This window comes from Hevea brasiliensis, chromosome 14, assembly GCF_030052815.1.
Source record: "Hevea brasiliensis isolate MT/VB/25A 57/8 chromosome 14, ASM3005281v1, whole genome shotgun sequence".
Taxonomy (NCBI): domain Eukaryota; kingdom Viridiplantae; phylum Streptophyta; class Magnoliopsida; order Malpighiales; family Euphorbiaceae; genus Hevea; species Hevea brasiliensis.
The window spans coordinates 13,398,436-13,416,514 of record NC_079506.1 but is presented as its reverse complement, the minus strand read 5'-3'; the positions used below and the strand labels follow the sequence as shown (position 1 = coordinate 13,416,514).

The window sequence follows — 18,079 nt, the reverse complement described above, 5'->3', positions numbered from 1 at the left end:
CAGTATCTCGTCATGTGTGTGTTTTGTAATGCAAGACAAATGAGCATCGGCTAATTATGATGTCAAAAGCACCCTGGAGAAAATTGACAATTGTGTTGATGGTGTTTGTCAAAATCTAGAAATTACTTATCCCTTTTTATTTGTTTTTAAAATTCATGACCTATCCAAATGAAATGTAATACCGTTGAAAATGGGCATACATAGATCACTTGCTCGGTATTCAAATTAGAATATCTACTCTTGCAATCCCCTGCTCAAGGGTGGAGCTAAACAGAAGACACACGGGCCATTCCCCCTCAAAACCACAAGCAGCCACATTAACCGCTTATAAATTTTTTGATAAAAAATTTTAAAATTATATTTAAAATATAAATATATAAAAATTTGTCTATTTATTAGTAATTACAAATTCATTATCTCTTATTAATTTAATCAATGAATATTTTTTCATTTATAGTTCATATTCAATTTAAATAAAAATATGTAATTTTATTTTATTTTCAGTTTAATTTAAAATATGTTTTGCAAGCTTTTTAGCGAAATTAATGAATAATGTTTTGAAAAAAAGAAATAGCAAAATTAACTTGGTTGGTGTTACAGTTTTATTTGGTATCTTCAATTGAAATTAAATTAGATCCAGTTCAATAAATTTGGCTTCAAATATTCATTCCAAATTGACGACATCAAACTGTGTAAATTCCTACCCCTCTTTCCTGGGCTAGGCACTTTTTGGAGTTTGTTGGCATAACACACTTCTGAAAACCTGGCCAAGCTAAGTTCGAGGTTTCCCCTCCCCCTTTTTCCTGTACCTTGATGACAAAAAAAAAAAAAAAAAGAGATTAGGCTGTGGACTTAAATGCTTGTACTGTACTACGCTCTATTTATAAAATAATAGATTAGGTTTCGTATATAACACATGCATAAGCTCAAGAATTATGTTAAAATTATAAGAATATGAGTTAGAATTTCAATTAAAGCTAAATAAATTTTAAAAAAAAATGTATAAGCTAGTTAATTAAATGCAAGACACTGTGAATAATCAAGATCTATTTTGAGTTTAATGAAATAAACTCTACTATATATATATATATAAATAAAATTGATAAATATGCCTTTAATGATAGATAAGTATAAAACAAAAAAAAAATATATATTTTTTCTTAATTTTTTAAAATAATAAAATAAAGTAAAAGACGGAAGGAGTAGCATTTAACCACTAACATTTATTCATTAATTACTAATGACCAATAATTAATTATAGTTGCTGATCTTTGCCTTATGTTGACCTAAGAGTTTTCTTAACAACTACAGTGTCTCCTTTATGCATAGCCTATAAATGCTACTTTCTCACTTTGGTAACATTAATATAAGCACTTTAATTAGTTCATGATTAGAACTTTGTTACAAAGAAAACAAAAGAATGTACGGTACGAAAACTTCATAAAATAAACCCTGTACAGTACAAGTACAGCTGAACCCTCATTTGGCTTAATTATATACAGTTAACTTTGCAGGCAACCAAATCACCAATAATGCCTCCGCTTCCCAGAGGACTCATACCCTCTCACATATTTTTCTCTATCCAGGGCTTGGAACCGCTGAATCATTGGAGGATCTAAATCAAGTGATGGTGACGCTAACCAGCATTTATAAGGACATCTATTCTTTGGTATAGGGGATCCACGACATGGGCAATTTGGTGCATGCTCAAAATCAGATTCTTTCCTCCTTTTCTCTTCTTGGTTTTTGGGATTAAATTCTTCTTGCTTCGATTGGGTTGGTACTCTTCTTCTTTGATAATTATCATCGCAACAGCAACAACAGCACAAATGGTAGCAGGTGTCATCATGAGGATTATGCCTTCTACCATTATCATTATCAACGTTAATGCATATAATACAGCAAATTTTATCCTGTTCAAGAACCACTATATGTTAGTACAACAAGATTAGCATATTAATCTTCCAAGTTACAACTACAAAGAATCATGTGATCGATATAAAAAATCAAAAAGCAGAAACATAAAAATAAAAGCTTTGGAAGATATCAAAGTTCAATGAAAGAAACAAAAATGCAATAAATTCTTACCCAAGAGCATGATTTATCACAATCGCAATCACAATCATCACAACAGCAGCAGCAGCAACAACAATCGCAATCGCAATCACAATCACCAAAATCACAGTCACAATCAAGATCACTCATGGATATTAATTTCTCTTCTACTGAGAGACAAAAGAGAGAAACAGGAGGAAAGGTTCAAGGGTATGCTAGCACAGGAAATATAGAATTGAATGATATGGGTAGAGGATATATGGCTTACAAGTTCCGTGTCATATCGATGGAATATATCCTACTTGAATTCCACGCTTTAATTATTTTGCTTTGGTGGCTTTCCAAGTGGAGAAGGAATTTGGCTTTTGATTTTTTGTTTTGGTTTCGGATACTAGTATGAAAATGATGCACGTACAGCAATTTGCTTTTTGGATCTTTATACTAGTATACATCTTCTCCAGCACATGGAATGCAGAAACAATTTGCAGTTGATTATTTTTTTCGAATTAATTTGATTTAAACTCGGTTTGATTCATAAATTGAACCTATGAAATGAATAAAAAGAACTGAATTGAACCGAATCGAAGTTCAATTCGGTTTATCCATTAGGGTTGTGGCGATGTCTTCCTCTTTCATAAAAAATGGTACCTGCAGGAGAAAAAAAAAGTCATGGATGAAAGCAAAAACAGTCATGATGACCTCGATTTCTTAGTCAATCAAAAGGATTTAAAGGTTTTTTTTTTCTCATTCTTTTTTATAAGCATTAAAAACGGCAAAATAAATTCAAAATAAAATTTCGTCTAGTTCTCAAGAACGGCTTTGTCCTGTTCGCAATGCAATGAAATCAAATTTCAAAATCAAACGAGTTTGAGCAAATCAAACAATCTAATCACACAGACTAAATCTCACAACACAAATAAGCTGCAAAGACAGGAAAATTTCAAGATTGAAAAGGAAGGAAAAGCAGAACTTACATAAGAAGAACAAGTAAACCTCTCATCAATGGAGAGAAATTCCGGCTTCAGAAACCGTGAAAGGCTGAAGTTTCTGAGGAATTGAAGACAAATAGGTAAGGCAATAGTAGGGAGTGGAGAAGAAGAGGCAGAGGCTTAAAAGCAGTAACATGGGAGTGAGGCGTGTGAGTAGCTGAGCAAGGAAGAGAAGAGAAGGGATGAGTCAACGGTCGGATGGGAGGCTCATGCTCTGATTGGTGACTAACACGTTGGAAGAGGAAAGAAAATAAGAAAGGCAAATAATGAAAAATTTTATTTTATTTTTTAATTTTGACCTGCTCTTCGCCAATTTAGCTTTTGTAAATTTAAGTTGAATTTTATAGATTTATCCTCGCGAGTAGCAACGGATAGATTTACGAAAATTATTTTATTTGAATTTGTATTTAAATAATAATTTTAATATTAAAATTTATTTTAAATTCAGCGTGCGCGTATAAGAATATTTAAAATGTTATCAAGTGAAACCTCATTTTATTTATATTTTTAAATTTAATTATATATAATTAATTTATCATAATAAATATTACTTTTATTTAAATATTTTTAAATTTTAATTTTTAAAGTTTTATCTCAATTATTAAAATATAATTTTTTTATTATATATTTTAAAAATTTTAAAATTTTCTTAAATTTACAAATTCAACATAATACATATTTTTAAAATATTTCTTATACGTAAAAGATAAATTTTAATAATAATATTTTAAAAATGGCAAGTGCCTATGCATTTATTTTTATTTTATATATCATTTTATTGATATATGATAAATAATTTAAATAATAAAAAATAATTTATTAATCAACTTATTTATATTATTAAATTTAAAATAAAGTTATAATTAATTAAAATTTCATTATATAATTATGAAAATAGAAAATATTATAAAATATATATTAAATTATATTATTAACAACAAATAATAAATAATTTCTATAATGTGTATGACTAATTATTTTCTAAACTTAAATTTATCTAAAACTCGATTATAATTCAAATCAATCTTCATAAAATTTAATAAATTAGGTATTAAAAATATCCAATTCATTGCTATTCTTACTATCATTCAGAAATGATAATTTTTATCATCTAACCTAGTTAAGATGAATTCAATCAAAGAATCCATATAAATAATAAAAAATCCTTTTCTGTCTACATTTTATAAAATCTATTTATATTAGTAATGAATGCACATACATAAATATTTTTGTATAAATTATAAAAAAAATTAAAAATTAAAAATTAATAAAACTTACAAATTAATCTTTAATATAAATTTAATAACTATTTAGTACTTAAATTTTATTTCTATTAACAAATTAATCCTCACATTTTACTTTTATTAACAAATTGATCCACATAATTCACTTATTATAAAAACTAATTTTGTAACACCCCAAGATTTTAAATTTTATTATTTTATGAGTATTATTGAGGTTTTAATTTTAATTAAATTTTAAGAAATTATTTGAGATTTTTCAGATTTTAAAAATCGGGTTCGATTTTACGAAAATATAAACTTTGATGATTTTTAAAAATTTATTTAAAGACCACGTGGCAAAACTAAAAATATATTTGGAGTCTGCGAATTGTTCTGAGTTTTCTGAAATTTTTTCGGAATTTTTGGACCTTGTTTTCGGTCCCGAGGCAGAGTAGAAATTCAAAATTTTGTGTTCTGAATCGAACCGTCCGAATCGAACCGGACCGGATCGGACCGATCGAATCGGACCGGTCTTCTTCTTTTTCTTCCTCCTCCCCGCACGCGTCCAACCCCTCTCCCTGCTTCTCTCTTTTTCTCTCTCCTCCCTCCTCCCCTTGCCGCGCCGCCACCTCCCCTGCCTCCCCACCTCGCCGGCGCCCCAACTTAGCCCTCCCCCACGGTCGGCCGCTGCCTGGAACGCCGGAAAATGGCTCCAGAAGCAACGCGCAGCGCGCGACACGACCGTTCACCTTCCCGGCCAAAATCCGGCCGATCCGGCCACCAATCGGACCGTCTTGTGTCTAAACTCATCTACTCGTCGAGAGCTTTCCATAGACACCAAGAACACCGAAATCCATTGAGCGGTTTGTCCAATTTTTGTCCGGGAAGTTTTAGCCCATTTTGACTTTCGGGCTAGATTTCTCACAAACCGTGAATCCCACGAGAAAACCGAGAGTACCAGAGCGCTCCACTCGTCGAGAGCTTCGCGGCGACATAAATTTTGAATTTTTCCGACACTGTTTTTCGGTGGGTCCCATGGAACTTCGCAGTGTTTTTCCGAGCATTTAATGAGCTTAGAAAATTCTGAAAAATTTATGTGCTAACCCCCGTGTTATGGGCTTCGTGTAGGTATCCTCAATTCGCGGAAATTCGACAGTTGTCCGGGTCTGTGAATTTCTGGCCAGACAGACCCGTTACCAGAAAAGTCTCCGAATTGGATCGAGGTTTTGGCTACCCCCCATTGTCAGACGTCCCGAGCGCGTCCCCGAAGTCGGAATCAGCAAAGGTAAACCCGAACCTTGTTTTTTCGTAATTTTCTAGTGCTTAAATAGGATTAAAAATCCATAAAATATTCGTGGTAGCTTAGAAAATTATGATTCTTTTTGCAATAGTTTAGTAATATTGCTAAGGACCGCGGGGCAAAGTTTTAGAATTTTTACAGCTTATTTGGGCAGTTTTTGCAAAAATGATCAATTATAAGGACTAAATTGAAATTTTACATATTGTGATGGATGACTTATTTGATGGGCCCAGGAGGGGCTGTGTGATGTGATTGAGTTGTGGATATATGGATTGTGAATATAGAAGTGTGTTTTGAGCCATTTTGCAGGTTGGGTAGGTCCTAGGTATAGGGGAGACTCTGCCGGATTTTCGGCACGACTTAGGACGTATTTGGTCTTTTCTTGATTTGTATTGAGTCATTTGTATTAAATAAATGTAATGTAATTGTCAGGTGAGCCGGGACAGCCTTCTTCCTCCGCCCAGCCGCCACAGTGACCGTTGTCAAGTCTGTGAGTAAAATATTAATTTTAATTATAATTTCGATATTGTTATATGTTCAAGCATGCCCATGCATCACTTATATGCATATATTTATGTAGTTAAACTCTGGGCACGATTTATGTTGCATTCATAACTGTTAGCGTGCCATGGATGTTGTTGTGGTAATTTGGAGCAGTGTGCGTGCGTTGGCGTGCGTGTGATGTGGTGTGGACTATGGATAGGACGGGTAGACACGGCTTGAGATCTTCGCTGGGACCCGGTCCTTCGGGGTAGACACGGCTTGAGTTCTTCGCTGGGACCCCGATTTGGTTATTAAGTGGAAGTCCGAGCTGAGTTCTTCGCTGGCACCAGGTTAGATTTAAGAGAGCTGTATAGGGGATCAGCTCCCATATATTATGATTGATATTACAGGGTGTGTGAGTGCTCCAAATTACCATTTTGATGTTATGATGTGAAAATGTTGTTGATGTTGCATTTCACTCTACAGGGTGCATTAGTTTTAGATAGTTATAGAGATTATGGTTAAAATTGATATTTTACTCTCTGAGTCGAACGCTCACTCCTGTTCAATATTTTTTCAGGTCACAGGAGGATATTTTTGAGGTTAACCTGCTTTCTTCCCTCGCAGGTTGTTTATCAATGTTTATGTAATTTTATTTACTCCTAGAATTTTCGCATGTGTTAGAGATATTTAAATGATTCGGGTCTGTAATATAAATTGTCATGTGGATCTGTAAAATTATTATATGCATGTTTGATGGATTGGATGAGGGAGCTGAGCTCCCATTTATTTTTTGATGCTGATATGAGTATGAGAAGGGTGAGCTGAGCTCCCCAATTGATGATATATTTTGTTTACAGGTCGGGTGAGTAAAAAACTCCTCGTTGAAAGGTCCACTTTATGGCCGGACTCTGTCCGGTTGGTTTCTTGAAATTGGGTCCAAATGGGCCTCAGAGTTGGGTTAATGAATAGTTAGGCTTACTACGGGCCTCGGGGGCTTTAGGCTAGCCCAGGTCCTAGTGCCGGTCCGGCCCATAGGTTGGGTCGTGACAAATTTGATAGAAGTAAAATATAAAGAATAATTTGTTAATGAAAATAAAATTTAAATAATTAAATTATTATTAAATTTACACTAGGGATTAATCTGTAAATTTTATTAAACTTCAGGGATTTGATTATAATTTATCCATTTTTTTAAATAAAAAAATTACTGACTCCTTTTCCCGGAATTGCATTTACCCATTTGCAAGAAATTTATTTTTATAGATAAATGTTAATATCTATGTAAGTCCAAAAGGTGATCATATTCAAGTAAGATAATAAAACTTAAAAATAAAATATTTTTTTTAAAGAAAGATGAAATAAAAATTTATTTATTAAATAAATTAAATATCTAGAAAATCTTGCAGTCACCAAAAATATGACGGATCGGTATTATGATTGACAAACTAACAAGATACGTGTGAATTTGAACTCATGTCTCTTATACGCTCTATCGACATTTCAATTGGGATGAACATTAGCAACTGACCATGGAGGTGATTGCAAATCTGTCATTACTATTTAACTTTTTTTAAAATTTAATTTTTATTAAATTTATGAAATATAGGAGAAAACTAAATATAATATTTTATATTATTTGCAAAAAATGTGCAATATAGGATAGGTGATGCATTATAATTAATAATGCAATTCATATTTAAAATTTTAATAATACACAAAAATTAACAAATTGAAGTCAAAACAGAACAACAAATAAATTGTACCTTTTATAATCTCTAGCTCCAAAAGCGACTCGCCGCCAACGAGCTCAAATGCGGCAAAGTGAAGGAGCAAGGACGTCATACTGGATATGGCAAGTGCAGGGGCATAAGAGAGTCGAGACTGTCAACAAAAATTCTCTGAATAAGGAGAATGTGTGTTCTCAGGAGTCTACTATGTAAGTGCAGAGAGTGTTCAAGTGCAGCAAAAGGAAGTTGCAAGGACACCATTCTGGATACGGTAAGCGCAGGGGCACAAGAGAGTCGAGACTGCCAACAAAAATTCTCTGGATAAGGATAATGCGTGTTCTCAGACGTCTACTCTGTAAGGACAGAGAGTCAAAAAAGATCGACGAGATTATAATTGTTTGTATTTTCATAGCAAAATCAGCTAGTATTTTCTTCTTGGTCCATATTTAAGTGCAAGTTTCAGCAAGACACATGGGTGCATTTTGTAATTGCTAGCTCTCCTACATTATCTATGTGCATAGTTATTAAAAGCACGTCTCAAGTTCTAAGTTCACTAGACTCTAACCCTAGCATTTCTAAAAAATAAAGTGACAACATTCACTAGATTGTCGCTTTGTGCATCTAGGGATGCATTTTGTTTCAAGCGCAAGACTCTTAAAAGGCACACCTTCTTTATTTCCATCTTCGATGCGTACTTTCATTGACAAAAAGTATTATCACTCAACTCCTCTAAATTTGTTAAAATCTCATCAAACTACTAGTCAAATCATGAACCTCTCATATTTTCATTTTCAACACTAACATTAATATACATCTATTTTAAGATTTATGCCAATCTAACTTATGATGCTATTCTTGATTAAAATTGAAGAGCATTGCCCACAATTTGAGCATAATATTATTTTACTTTAATAATATAATTTAATACATATTTATTTATGTTTTATATTTTCATAATTATATTATAAAATTTTATTAACGGTAAAAGTTTTAATTAATTGTAATTTTATTTCAAATGTTAATATATATATATTTTAATAGTAATCGATATAATTTTATATTTTGATAATGTATCATTTAATTTTAATTTCAAAATAAGTTAATTGATAGATTCTTTTATATTTTCTTTAAATTAGTTGTCATATCCAATAAAAGGATAAACAAAATTAAAAAAAAAAATCTATGTCATTATTAAAATTCTTAAATTATAAACAAAATTAAAAAAAAAATCTATGTCATTATTAAAATTCTTAAATTTTAAATATAAGAAATGTTTTTTAAAAATAAATATTTAGATTTTATAAATAATTTTCTAGTGAATAATTATTTATATATATTAATATAATTTTTAAAAAATAACTCACCCTTTTCTAATCTAACTGAAAATTAAAATAAAAAAATGTTTTTTTAATAATTAATTTTTTAATATCAGATAAGATTTTAGTAATTAAAATTTAAAAATATTTAAATAAAAACTGATTTTATTGGAAGTATTAATATGTAAAAATTTTTTAATAGTAAAAAATCTTCATGTGACACAACCTCTTTATTATTTATATTTTTATATTTTTTTATATAAAAAAATAGCTTATTTTGTTAAACATCAAATTTTAAGGTTTTTTTTTTTTCAAATTTTAACTATCAAACTCTTATTTCATACTAAAAATTTAAAAAAAAAAAAAATCTAAATTTCTCTTTCACAATTTCTTTTAAAATTTTTGAAATTCTTAAGTTTATAATTTCAAGCATTAAACAATTTATTATCGCTTAAAATAAAAATATAATTAATTAAAAATTTATCATTAACATAATTTTATAATTAATATATCAATATTAAAGCTGAAACTTCAAAATTGATTTACAAAAGTGTGTTATCTAAATTATAAAAGCTGCTTAAAAATCACCGTATGGCACAATCTATTTATTACTTTTATTTGTATGTTTTATATAAAAAATTAACTTATTATATTAAACATCAATTTTTAACTATCAAAATCTTATCTCATATAAAAAAAATTCCAAATTTCTTATTTACAACATCTTTTAATAATTTTGAACTTCTTAAATTTATAATTTTAAGTATTAAAGAATTTATTATCACCTAAAAAAAATAATTAATTAAAAATTTTATCATTAACATAATTTATAATATAATTATAAAAATATAAAATAAAAAATATATTATTTTATATTGCTAAAATAAAATAATAAATAATCCATGTAATACATGGACAAAATAATTAATTATTTTTAAATTTAAATTTATTTCAAACTTGATTATATATTATTGAAACCAGTCTTAATAAGATTTAGTGAATTATGTATTAAAAAATTCCAATTCATTGTGATTCTTACTATCATTCAAAAATGATAACTTTTTATCATCTAACTTAAATAAGATGAAACCAATCAAAAAAATCGTTTGGGTCTAGATGTTATAAAATCTATTTATATTAGCAATGTATATACAAACATAAATATTTTTTTATAAATTATAAAAAAATTTAAAAGTTTAACAAAACTCACAAATTAATTTTTAATGTAAATTTAATAATGATTTGATTCTTAAATTTTATTTTTGTTAACAAATTGATCCTCACATTTTATTTTTATTAACAAATTAGTTTTTAAAATTCATTGATCATATAAACTAATTTGTTTATAGAAGTAAAATGTAAAGATTAATTTGTTAATGAAAATAAAATTTAAAGGGTTAAATTATTACTAAATTTACGCTAAGGATTAATCTATAAATTTTGTTAAATTTCAGCAATTTGATTGTAATTTATCCATTTTTTTAATAAAAAAATTTACTGACTGCATTTTTCCGGAGCTGCATTTATCCATTTGCAAGAAATTTATTTTTATAGATAAATGTTAATACCCATTTAAGTCCAAAAAGTGATCATAATCAAGTATTTTAATAAAAGATTAAAAAAATAATAAAATTTAAAGATAATTTTTTTTAAAGAAAGATGAAATAATAATTTATTTATTAAATAAATTAAATATTTAGAAAATCTTGTAGGCACCAAAAATATGATGGATCGGTATTATTATCGACAAATCAATAAGATACATGTGAATTTGAACTCATGTCTCCTATATGCTCTATCCACAATTCAATTGGGATGAACATTAGCAACAAATTATGGAGGTGATTGCAAATCTGTCATTACTATTTAACTTTTTATATAATTTAATTTTTATTAAATTTATGAAATATAGGAGGAAACTAAATATAATATTTTATATTATTTTCAAAAGATGTGTAATATAAGATAGGTGATGCAATTGAGTCCTTTAGAGATAAGTGATGAATTTATAACTTATAATGTAATACATATTTAAAATTTAACAATATACAAAAATTAACAAAGCAAAATCAAGAAACAGAGAAATGAAATAAAAATTGAAGGCTGTGTGAAATATGCAACTAGCTCAAAAATAGAAGCTTAACTAAAACTCAGCTCAATGTGGGAAGCTGCATCAAGATTAATGGTTGGTAAGAACTTTCCCACATTTTTTTTTTGAGTTTGTTGAGTTTTATGTCTTGTGATTTTAATATTGTTGATTTTTGAGTTTGCTAAAAGAAGAAAGAAAAATTAGTTATCATTAGCAAAAATGAGGCGCTCAATTTGGTTGGTATTTATTCTTGCTTGCTTGGCAGGGTTAATTAATGATGGGTTAGCAAATCCTTTTAGTTCAGATTCCGCAAGTGAAGAGGCTGTTGCATATTGTGGCTGTACTGTTGCTTGTTCCCGCTGCCCTTATGAGGTAAGCCAGGATCAAATTGGGCGAGGTCGGGACACAATGTGCATGTGTATGCCATTGCCCATCATCAACTCCTCAAGTTCCAAAGGCACCATCAACTACTCAAGTTCCAAGTGTACCGTCAACCCCTCAGGTCCCTGGAGCACCTTCTCCCCAATTCTTTTTGTCTCCAGCCTGTGCCACATCCTCAGTTAATGTGGGTTTGTATTGGGCTCGATCTGCCGTAGGTACAGTTTTTCAAAACCTTCAAATGGCTGAAGGAGGTTGTCATATGTTTACACAATGGGCTGACGATTGTTTTGGTGGAAACGGGGAAATTCCTAAGCTTGTCTCCTACTTTGTGCCTCCTGCTTTGGTACAATATTGTTCAGCTCATCATTAGTCAATTAATATTAATTTGTAGCCGAATGCCTTTAAAGAATATATTTATATTTCAGTATCTTAGCTGGCTATATATCGTAGGAAGATTAGTTTATTATTTAGATTTCCAGTAGTTTACGTATTTGAGGCATTTGATTAAATTAAAATAATTGTGTTAAGCCTTTTTAGTTTTATATATAATTTTTTTTCCCTATTCGGTAGGTTTTATATTTTATCTATATTCAGTTTGATTTTCTGGATCTTTATAAATACCAAAGATGCTAAACTTTATTTTCTATTTCATATATTTGATGCATGAGGTCTTTGAGATCATTTATTGCTACATACGACAGCCTGCAATCTGAAACTTGGATATCACAATGCAAATTACCTTTACTTGCTAAGCTCATGGTAGATAATTTGAGAACCTAGCTAGTAGATATAGACTACACATTTGTAGATGGGGTCTCATTTGGTGGCAAGGTTTCAGAGCCTGCTCTTCTGCCCCTTTCACTTCTGCTGTTATCAGCAAATTTTAAGCTTGCCTGATGTAATCCTTGCTCTTTCTCCTTTGAATTCCATTCAGACATGGAATAGTATTCTTCTGTTGCAGTATTTTCGGATGATGCGCCACAAAACATTCCACCCCATTGTGCGAAGTATATTAAACATATTGCGAGAGTGCAACATATAATCATAATACCCATGAGTGTTATCCCTTTTTCTTTGTAGTATTTGGATCCTTTGAAGAAAATTAGTTGAGTCAGAACTGCACCCGCATCTCCACCACCGCCTGTCATGCCGGATATTAGCCCTAATGATCTGAAGAATTAAACGTATGGATGCATAAATATTAGAATTGATCCTCTGCGAGATAGAAAAGTAATGGAATCAAGTGGAAGTAGAAATCTTAATTACCTCCTTGAGACAAAAGGAACCGCCCCAAATGTTAGCCCACATGCTCCTTGGCAGAAAGAAAAGAGACAGCAATCATCACTACAATGGATGCACTTAAGGATCCCACTTGCCCAAGAATGATGCACAGTACACCTCCTAATGTCTGCACTATCCACAAAGCCCATAGCCTACCTCTCATTCCAAACCTCTTTGCTACGACATCAGAAATCTATCCTCCAGCTGGTCTAGAAACAATATTTGCTAGTCCAAAAGTTGCTGCAATAAACAATATTTGCTAGTCCAAAAGTTGCTGCAACAATTCCTGCTGTGTGGAGTTCCAGATCAAATTTGTCATAAAAATATCCAGCTATTTTATTGTCAATTGTCTGCTCCGCCCCAAAACAGTATCCTCAAGTTAATGCCAGAATCCACCCTCTGTAATTTGTAACCCCATGATAGAAGACGCTTGAGAATTTATCTTTGGGTTTATCCCCTGACTTTCGTAGCCTACCGAAGTTCCCGTCTGGCAAGTCCTGGCCGAAGATCAATGCTGCAAATGCTGATAACATTTGAAACAGGGCAGGAATAAAAAATGCAATTCTCCAAGCTGTAAATTTCACTGCTCCAATGTCATGAATTAGGCCAAAAACAAGGGGCATGATTAGCAGCTGCGTCGCCCCACCACCAAGATTGCCCCACCCGCCTGCAACACCATTAGCGGTGCCAACTACTGGGGCTGAAAACATGGAGCTCATCCAGAATTGAGTGGAGACAAAAGTGGCCAAGGAGAAGCCTGTGAAAAAGAGTACTAGGAAAAAAAGATACAGGTGATGAGGCGTTGGACATGAAGCAAACTTTTAAAGTTATTTAATTATTTTTAAAGAATTTAATTATTTTCTTATTTCAGTTATAAAATTAATGAGATATATTATTTTAATAATATAATAAATAATATAATATATTAAATTAATAATTATATATTTAATTTAATAATAAAATAATATAATATAATATAATAAATTTATAATTTTATATTTATTTTAATAATAAAACAAATTATATGAAACATACCCTTATTAGTCATTTTACATATCAATAGTATAAGGAGGGACCAAAGCCCAAATCGGTCTTCAAGGTTGACAAAATGAGCTATGGATCTATTATAAAAGCCCAAACTTGATGTGTCACGACCAGTTTCAGTATTTATTTTATATCTGGAGTTTCAGATGTCCAAATGAAGCAAGCCCAAGCCCAATTGAACCTTAAGAGCCACCTCTACAACTTCTATGAAGGGTTGGACTCGAGATGAGGCCATTTTAATTGTAAAAAAAGGCAATGAAGTCGTCACAATGGGCTGGACTGTCTGTCTAAACCAGTCCCCGTTTTTGGGCCATAACTTGGGCTATAGACCTCGGATTTGGGCGAATTAGTACCCGTTGGAAAGCTAAGAAATAGGGTTACAACTTTCCTGAAGAGAGTAGAGGCAGATTCAGAAAGAAAGTCACTGAAAATCAGCCTTGATTCTAGAGACGTGAATGTAGGCTGAAAATCTGCATTTTAAATTTTAAAACTTTTCCTAGTTTTGTTCCTATCTTTGAGGTTAGATTTTTTACTATAAATACGTCTTTGGGCAGTAGCTAAGAGCATCCCAATTCAGACGCCTCTAACACCTTCATTCTCCATTCTCATCCATAGTTTTAGATTTCTATTTTTCCTTTATTTTTCTGTAAGCCATCAACATGAGTGGCTAAGTTCTTAATTCAGTTCAAGAGATTCAAGTTCTTTTATTTGATTTATGAGACCAGGTTCTTAATTAATTTATGTCTTTTTGAATATCTATTATTTTCTGATTTAAGTGTTTTTGATTTGTTGAATGATTTTCTAAAAAGGCCTATTAATTAATTGTTTGATTTGATCAATTGCTAGTTCATCTTCATAATCTGTAATTGTTGTGTAAGATTGAACATGAGTAGCAATTAGGTTTTATTGATTATGATCCAAGTTTTTGATAATAACCTAAGGAAATAATAGGGTGGATTAAATGATTTATGCTTCATAAATTATTGTTCAGCTTAACTACTTCCTTTTCTTAAAGCAGTTATTAATTTGATGAGGATTGCTTAATACCAACTCAGTTAATAATTAGAGTCAATAAGAGTGTTGGACTCGAATTAATGAGTATAGGGAAGTCAGGGGTTTACTCGCTGTTTGGTAAATTTACGTTAAGTATTCAATAATATATAATTGTATTTCTTTTATCTATGATCAAATCAATGCATTAGAATGCGAATTACCTTGGACTGAAGTTTTTTAAACAGAGATTTTCATATTTAGTTCTTAAATTTATGATTTCTTCTGATTTTGTGTTACAAACACCCCCCCGCCCCCCAATCTTTGTTTCTTTCGTTTTCCATTATACACAAGTGCATGGAATTTAATAATTCAGTCTCTAGGGTTCGACCTGGATTTACCACTTGCTACAGAAAATATTTCACAATTGATAATTTTAGTTAATTTAATTTCTGGTGGATTCGAAAACCCGTCAAGAATTTTAGCGCCGTTGCCGGGGACTGAAATTTATTGGATTTTGTGTTTTGTGTTTTGTGTATTCTGTTATTAATTTTGTTTGTGAACTGTTACTATTTTCAGGTTTTGAAAAAAAAAAATACGGTGTTACTGTTCATTAAGAATTTTGGTTGAATTTGGAGGGCAGCCTATACCTATTTTGAAGGAAATGATGCTCTGATCAAGACCAATGAATCCATTAGATTCTTTGGCCCCACCCTCTTAGGCCAAATTCGATTGTTTTCTAGGGTTTTGAGGCATTTTTCTGTTTTTACTTTGATTTCTTTTTGTTTATGACAAGAACTTCTCAATCTGGTGAGTTGATCTTTGATCCAGAAATAGAAAAAATAGCTAAACGGTTGAGAAAATTGGCTAAGCAAGCTAGGCAGGTTCCGAGTACATCTGAAGGAGTCCAATCTCCAAGGGAGTTAAGTTCGGATTCTGATTCAGAGTCAAATTCTGAAAACGAAACCATGGCTGCTAGGACTTTGAAAGAATTGGCTGCCCCTAATATAAACCAACAGCCTTTGTGTATTTAATACCCTGCTTTAAATGTTGCTTTTGAGTTGAAATCTGGACTAATCCATTTGTTGCCTAAGTTTCATGGTCTTGCAGGTGAGGATCCACATAAGCATCTAAAGGAATTTCATGTTGTGTGTTCCAGCATGAAACCTCAAGGAGTTTCAGAGGATCACATCAAGCTTCGAGCTTTCCCTTTCTCACTGGAGGGCACAACTAAGGATTGGTTGTATTACCTTCTTTCTGGATCTGTCAACTCATGAAATGGAATAAAGCAGATATTTTTGGAAAAGTATTTTCCTGCTTCCCATGCTGCCAACATAAGAAAAGAAATTTGTGGCATCTAGCAGTACAATGGAGAGAGTTTGTATGAGTATTGGGAGAGATTTAAGAAGTTGTGTGCAAGCTGTCCCCATCATCAAATAAGTGAGCAGCTGTTGATTCAGCATTTCTATGAGGGACTTCTACCAATGGACCGCAGTATGATAGATGCTACCAGTGGAGGAGCTTTGGTTGACAAAACACCAGATGAGGCAAAGAGGCTGATTGCTAACATGGCAGCAAATTCTCAGCAGTTTGGAATGAGAATGGATCACACACCCATGAAGGTTAATGAGGTAAGTACATCTAACCTTGAGAAACAAATTTCTGATTTAACTTCTTTGGTGAGGCAGTTGGCTGTAGGGAAAATGCAAATTGTTAAGGTGTGTGGGATTTGTTCGGGTTCGGGTCATGCTATTGACACGTGTCCTGCATTACAAGAGGATGAATCAATGCAACATGTTAATGCAGTAGGAAATTATGGACAGCCACAACAAATGTATGATTACTTTTCCAATACTTATAATCCAGGATGGCGAGATCATCCTAATTTGAGTTATGGGAATCAACCGGTGCAAAACCGATACCAGCAGCAAAGACCACAAGTGAATCAACCACTTCCACCTCTGCCTCTCTCAAATCAAGGTATGTCGCTTGATGAAATTGTTAAGGCTTTAGCTAACAATACACAACATTTTCAACAGGAGACCAGAAATAGCATTCAAAACATAGAGAGGCAGATTGGTCAGTTAGCCTCATCTGTGAGTAAGCTAGAAGCTCAAGGTTTTGGAAAGCTTCCATCACAAACAGTCATGAATCCTAGAGAAAATGTGAGTGCGATACTGTTGCGGAGTGGGAAAGAAGTTGATAACCAGACTCCACATGAGTCATCGAAAAAGAAGAAGCAAGGAGAAAAAGAGTCTGAAGTTCCTAAAGTTGAGGTAAATACTGAACCTAAACTGAATAAGGTTAATAATTCTATTATTCCTTCATTCCCCTGCAGGTTGGCCAAGACGAAGAAAGAAGAATAAGAGAAAGAAATTTTGGAGACTTTCAGGAAGGTAGAGGTTAATATACCTTTACTTGATGCGATCAAACAAATTCCCAGGTATGCTAAATTCCTTAAGGAGTTATGCACTACAAAGTGCAAGTTGAGGAATAATGAGAAGATCAGAATGGGGGAAAATGTGTCAGCATTAATTCAGTGAAAATTACCCCCTAAGTGTAAGGATCCAGGTTCGTTTTTTATTCCCTGGAGAATAGGTAATTCTAAATTTGAAAGTGCAATGGTAGATTTAGGAGCATCTATTAATGTTATGTCAAATTTAGTTTTTCAAACTTTAAATTTGGGTCCTTTGAAAGAAACCAATGTCATTATTCAGTTAGCTGATCGTTCTAATACTTACCCATTGTGAGTAGTTGAGGATGTGTTGGTGCAGGTTGGAGGATTGATTTTTCCTGCAGATTTTTACATTTTGGATATGGAGAATAATAGTGTTCTCTCATCAAATTCAGCTTTGATTTTGTTTAGAAGACCTTTCCTAAAAACTGCCAAGACAAAAATTGATGTGGATAAGGGTACCTTAACTATGGAATTTGATGAAAAAACTGTCAAATTTAGTGTCTTTGATGCTATGAAATATCCTGCTGATAATCATTCTGTCTTTTCTATTAATGTTGTTGATACATTTATGCAGGATGTGTTTGAGTTAAGCATGGAGGATGAGTTGGAACATAAGGCTGTTAGACATTGTAATTTGAATTTGGATACTACTGGTGTGGAAAGAAAATTACAATTGCATGGATTAAAGGAAATTCGCCTTAAAGTTTATGAGAATTCTAGGCTTTATAAAGAAAAGACAA

The 18,079-nt window shown here is 31.9% G+C and overlaps 1 protein-coding gene, 1 non-coding gene and 1 pseudogene across 4 annotated transcripts; all 3 read right to left on the bottom strand.

Annotated features, from left to right (window-relative positions):
- Positions 1-1,423: 1,423 nt before the first annotated feature.
- LOC110669018 (uncharacterized) lies at positions 1,424-3,294 on the bottom strand. Of its 3 annotated transcripts, XM_021830471.2 has the most exons (4): positions 3,030-3,288; positions 2,324-2,703; positions 2,089-2,225; positions 1,424-1,913 (listed from the first exon to the last, which is right to left on the bottom strand). In XM_021830471.2, exons 3-4 carry the CDS (start codon positions 2,203-2,205, stop codon positions 1,524-1,526), a joined length of 507 nt encoding a protein of 168 aa, XP_021686163.2. In that variant the 5' UTR covers positions 2,206-2,225; positions 2,324-2,703; positions 3,030-3,288; the 3' UTR covers positions 1,424-1,523. The 3 variants fall into 3 exon arrangements, with proteins under 3 accessions (XP_021686163.2, XP_021686165.2, XP_021686164.2); XM_021830473.2 differs by having other exon boundaries at positions 1,424-1,927; positions 2,089-2,703; positions 3,030-3,294; XM_021830472.2 differs by lacking the exon at positions 2,324-2,703.
- Positions 3,295-12,360: 9,066 nt separating this feature from the next.
- Positions 12,361-17,626, bottom strand: LOC131168831 (high affinity nitrate transporter 2.5-like; annotated as a pseudogene).
- LOC131173496 (small nucleolar RNA R71) lies at positions 16,213-16,319 on the bottom strand. Its single transcript, XR_009143812.1, has one exon. It is a non-coding gene; the product is annotated as a small nucleolar RNA R71 (small nucleolar RNA).
- Positions 17,627-18,079: the final 453 nt, after the last annotated feature.

Bases quoted from the DNA above. Each gene is read 5' to 3' on its own strand.
- LOC110669018 (XM_021830471.2), bottom strand. From the start codon at position 2,205: ATGAGTGATCTTGATTGTGACTGTGATTTTGGTGATTGTGATTGCGAT. The intron at 1,914-2,088 runs GTAAGAATTTAT...GTTCTTGAACAG, and splicing joins GTGATAAATCATGCTCTTGG to GATAAAATTTGCTGTATTAT.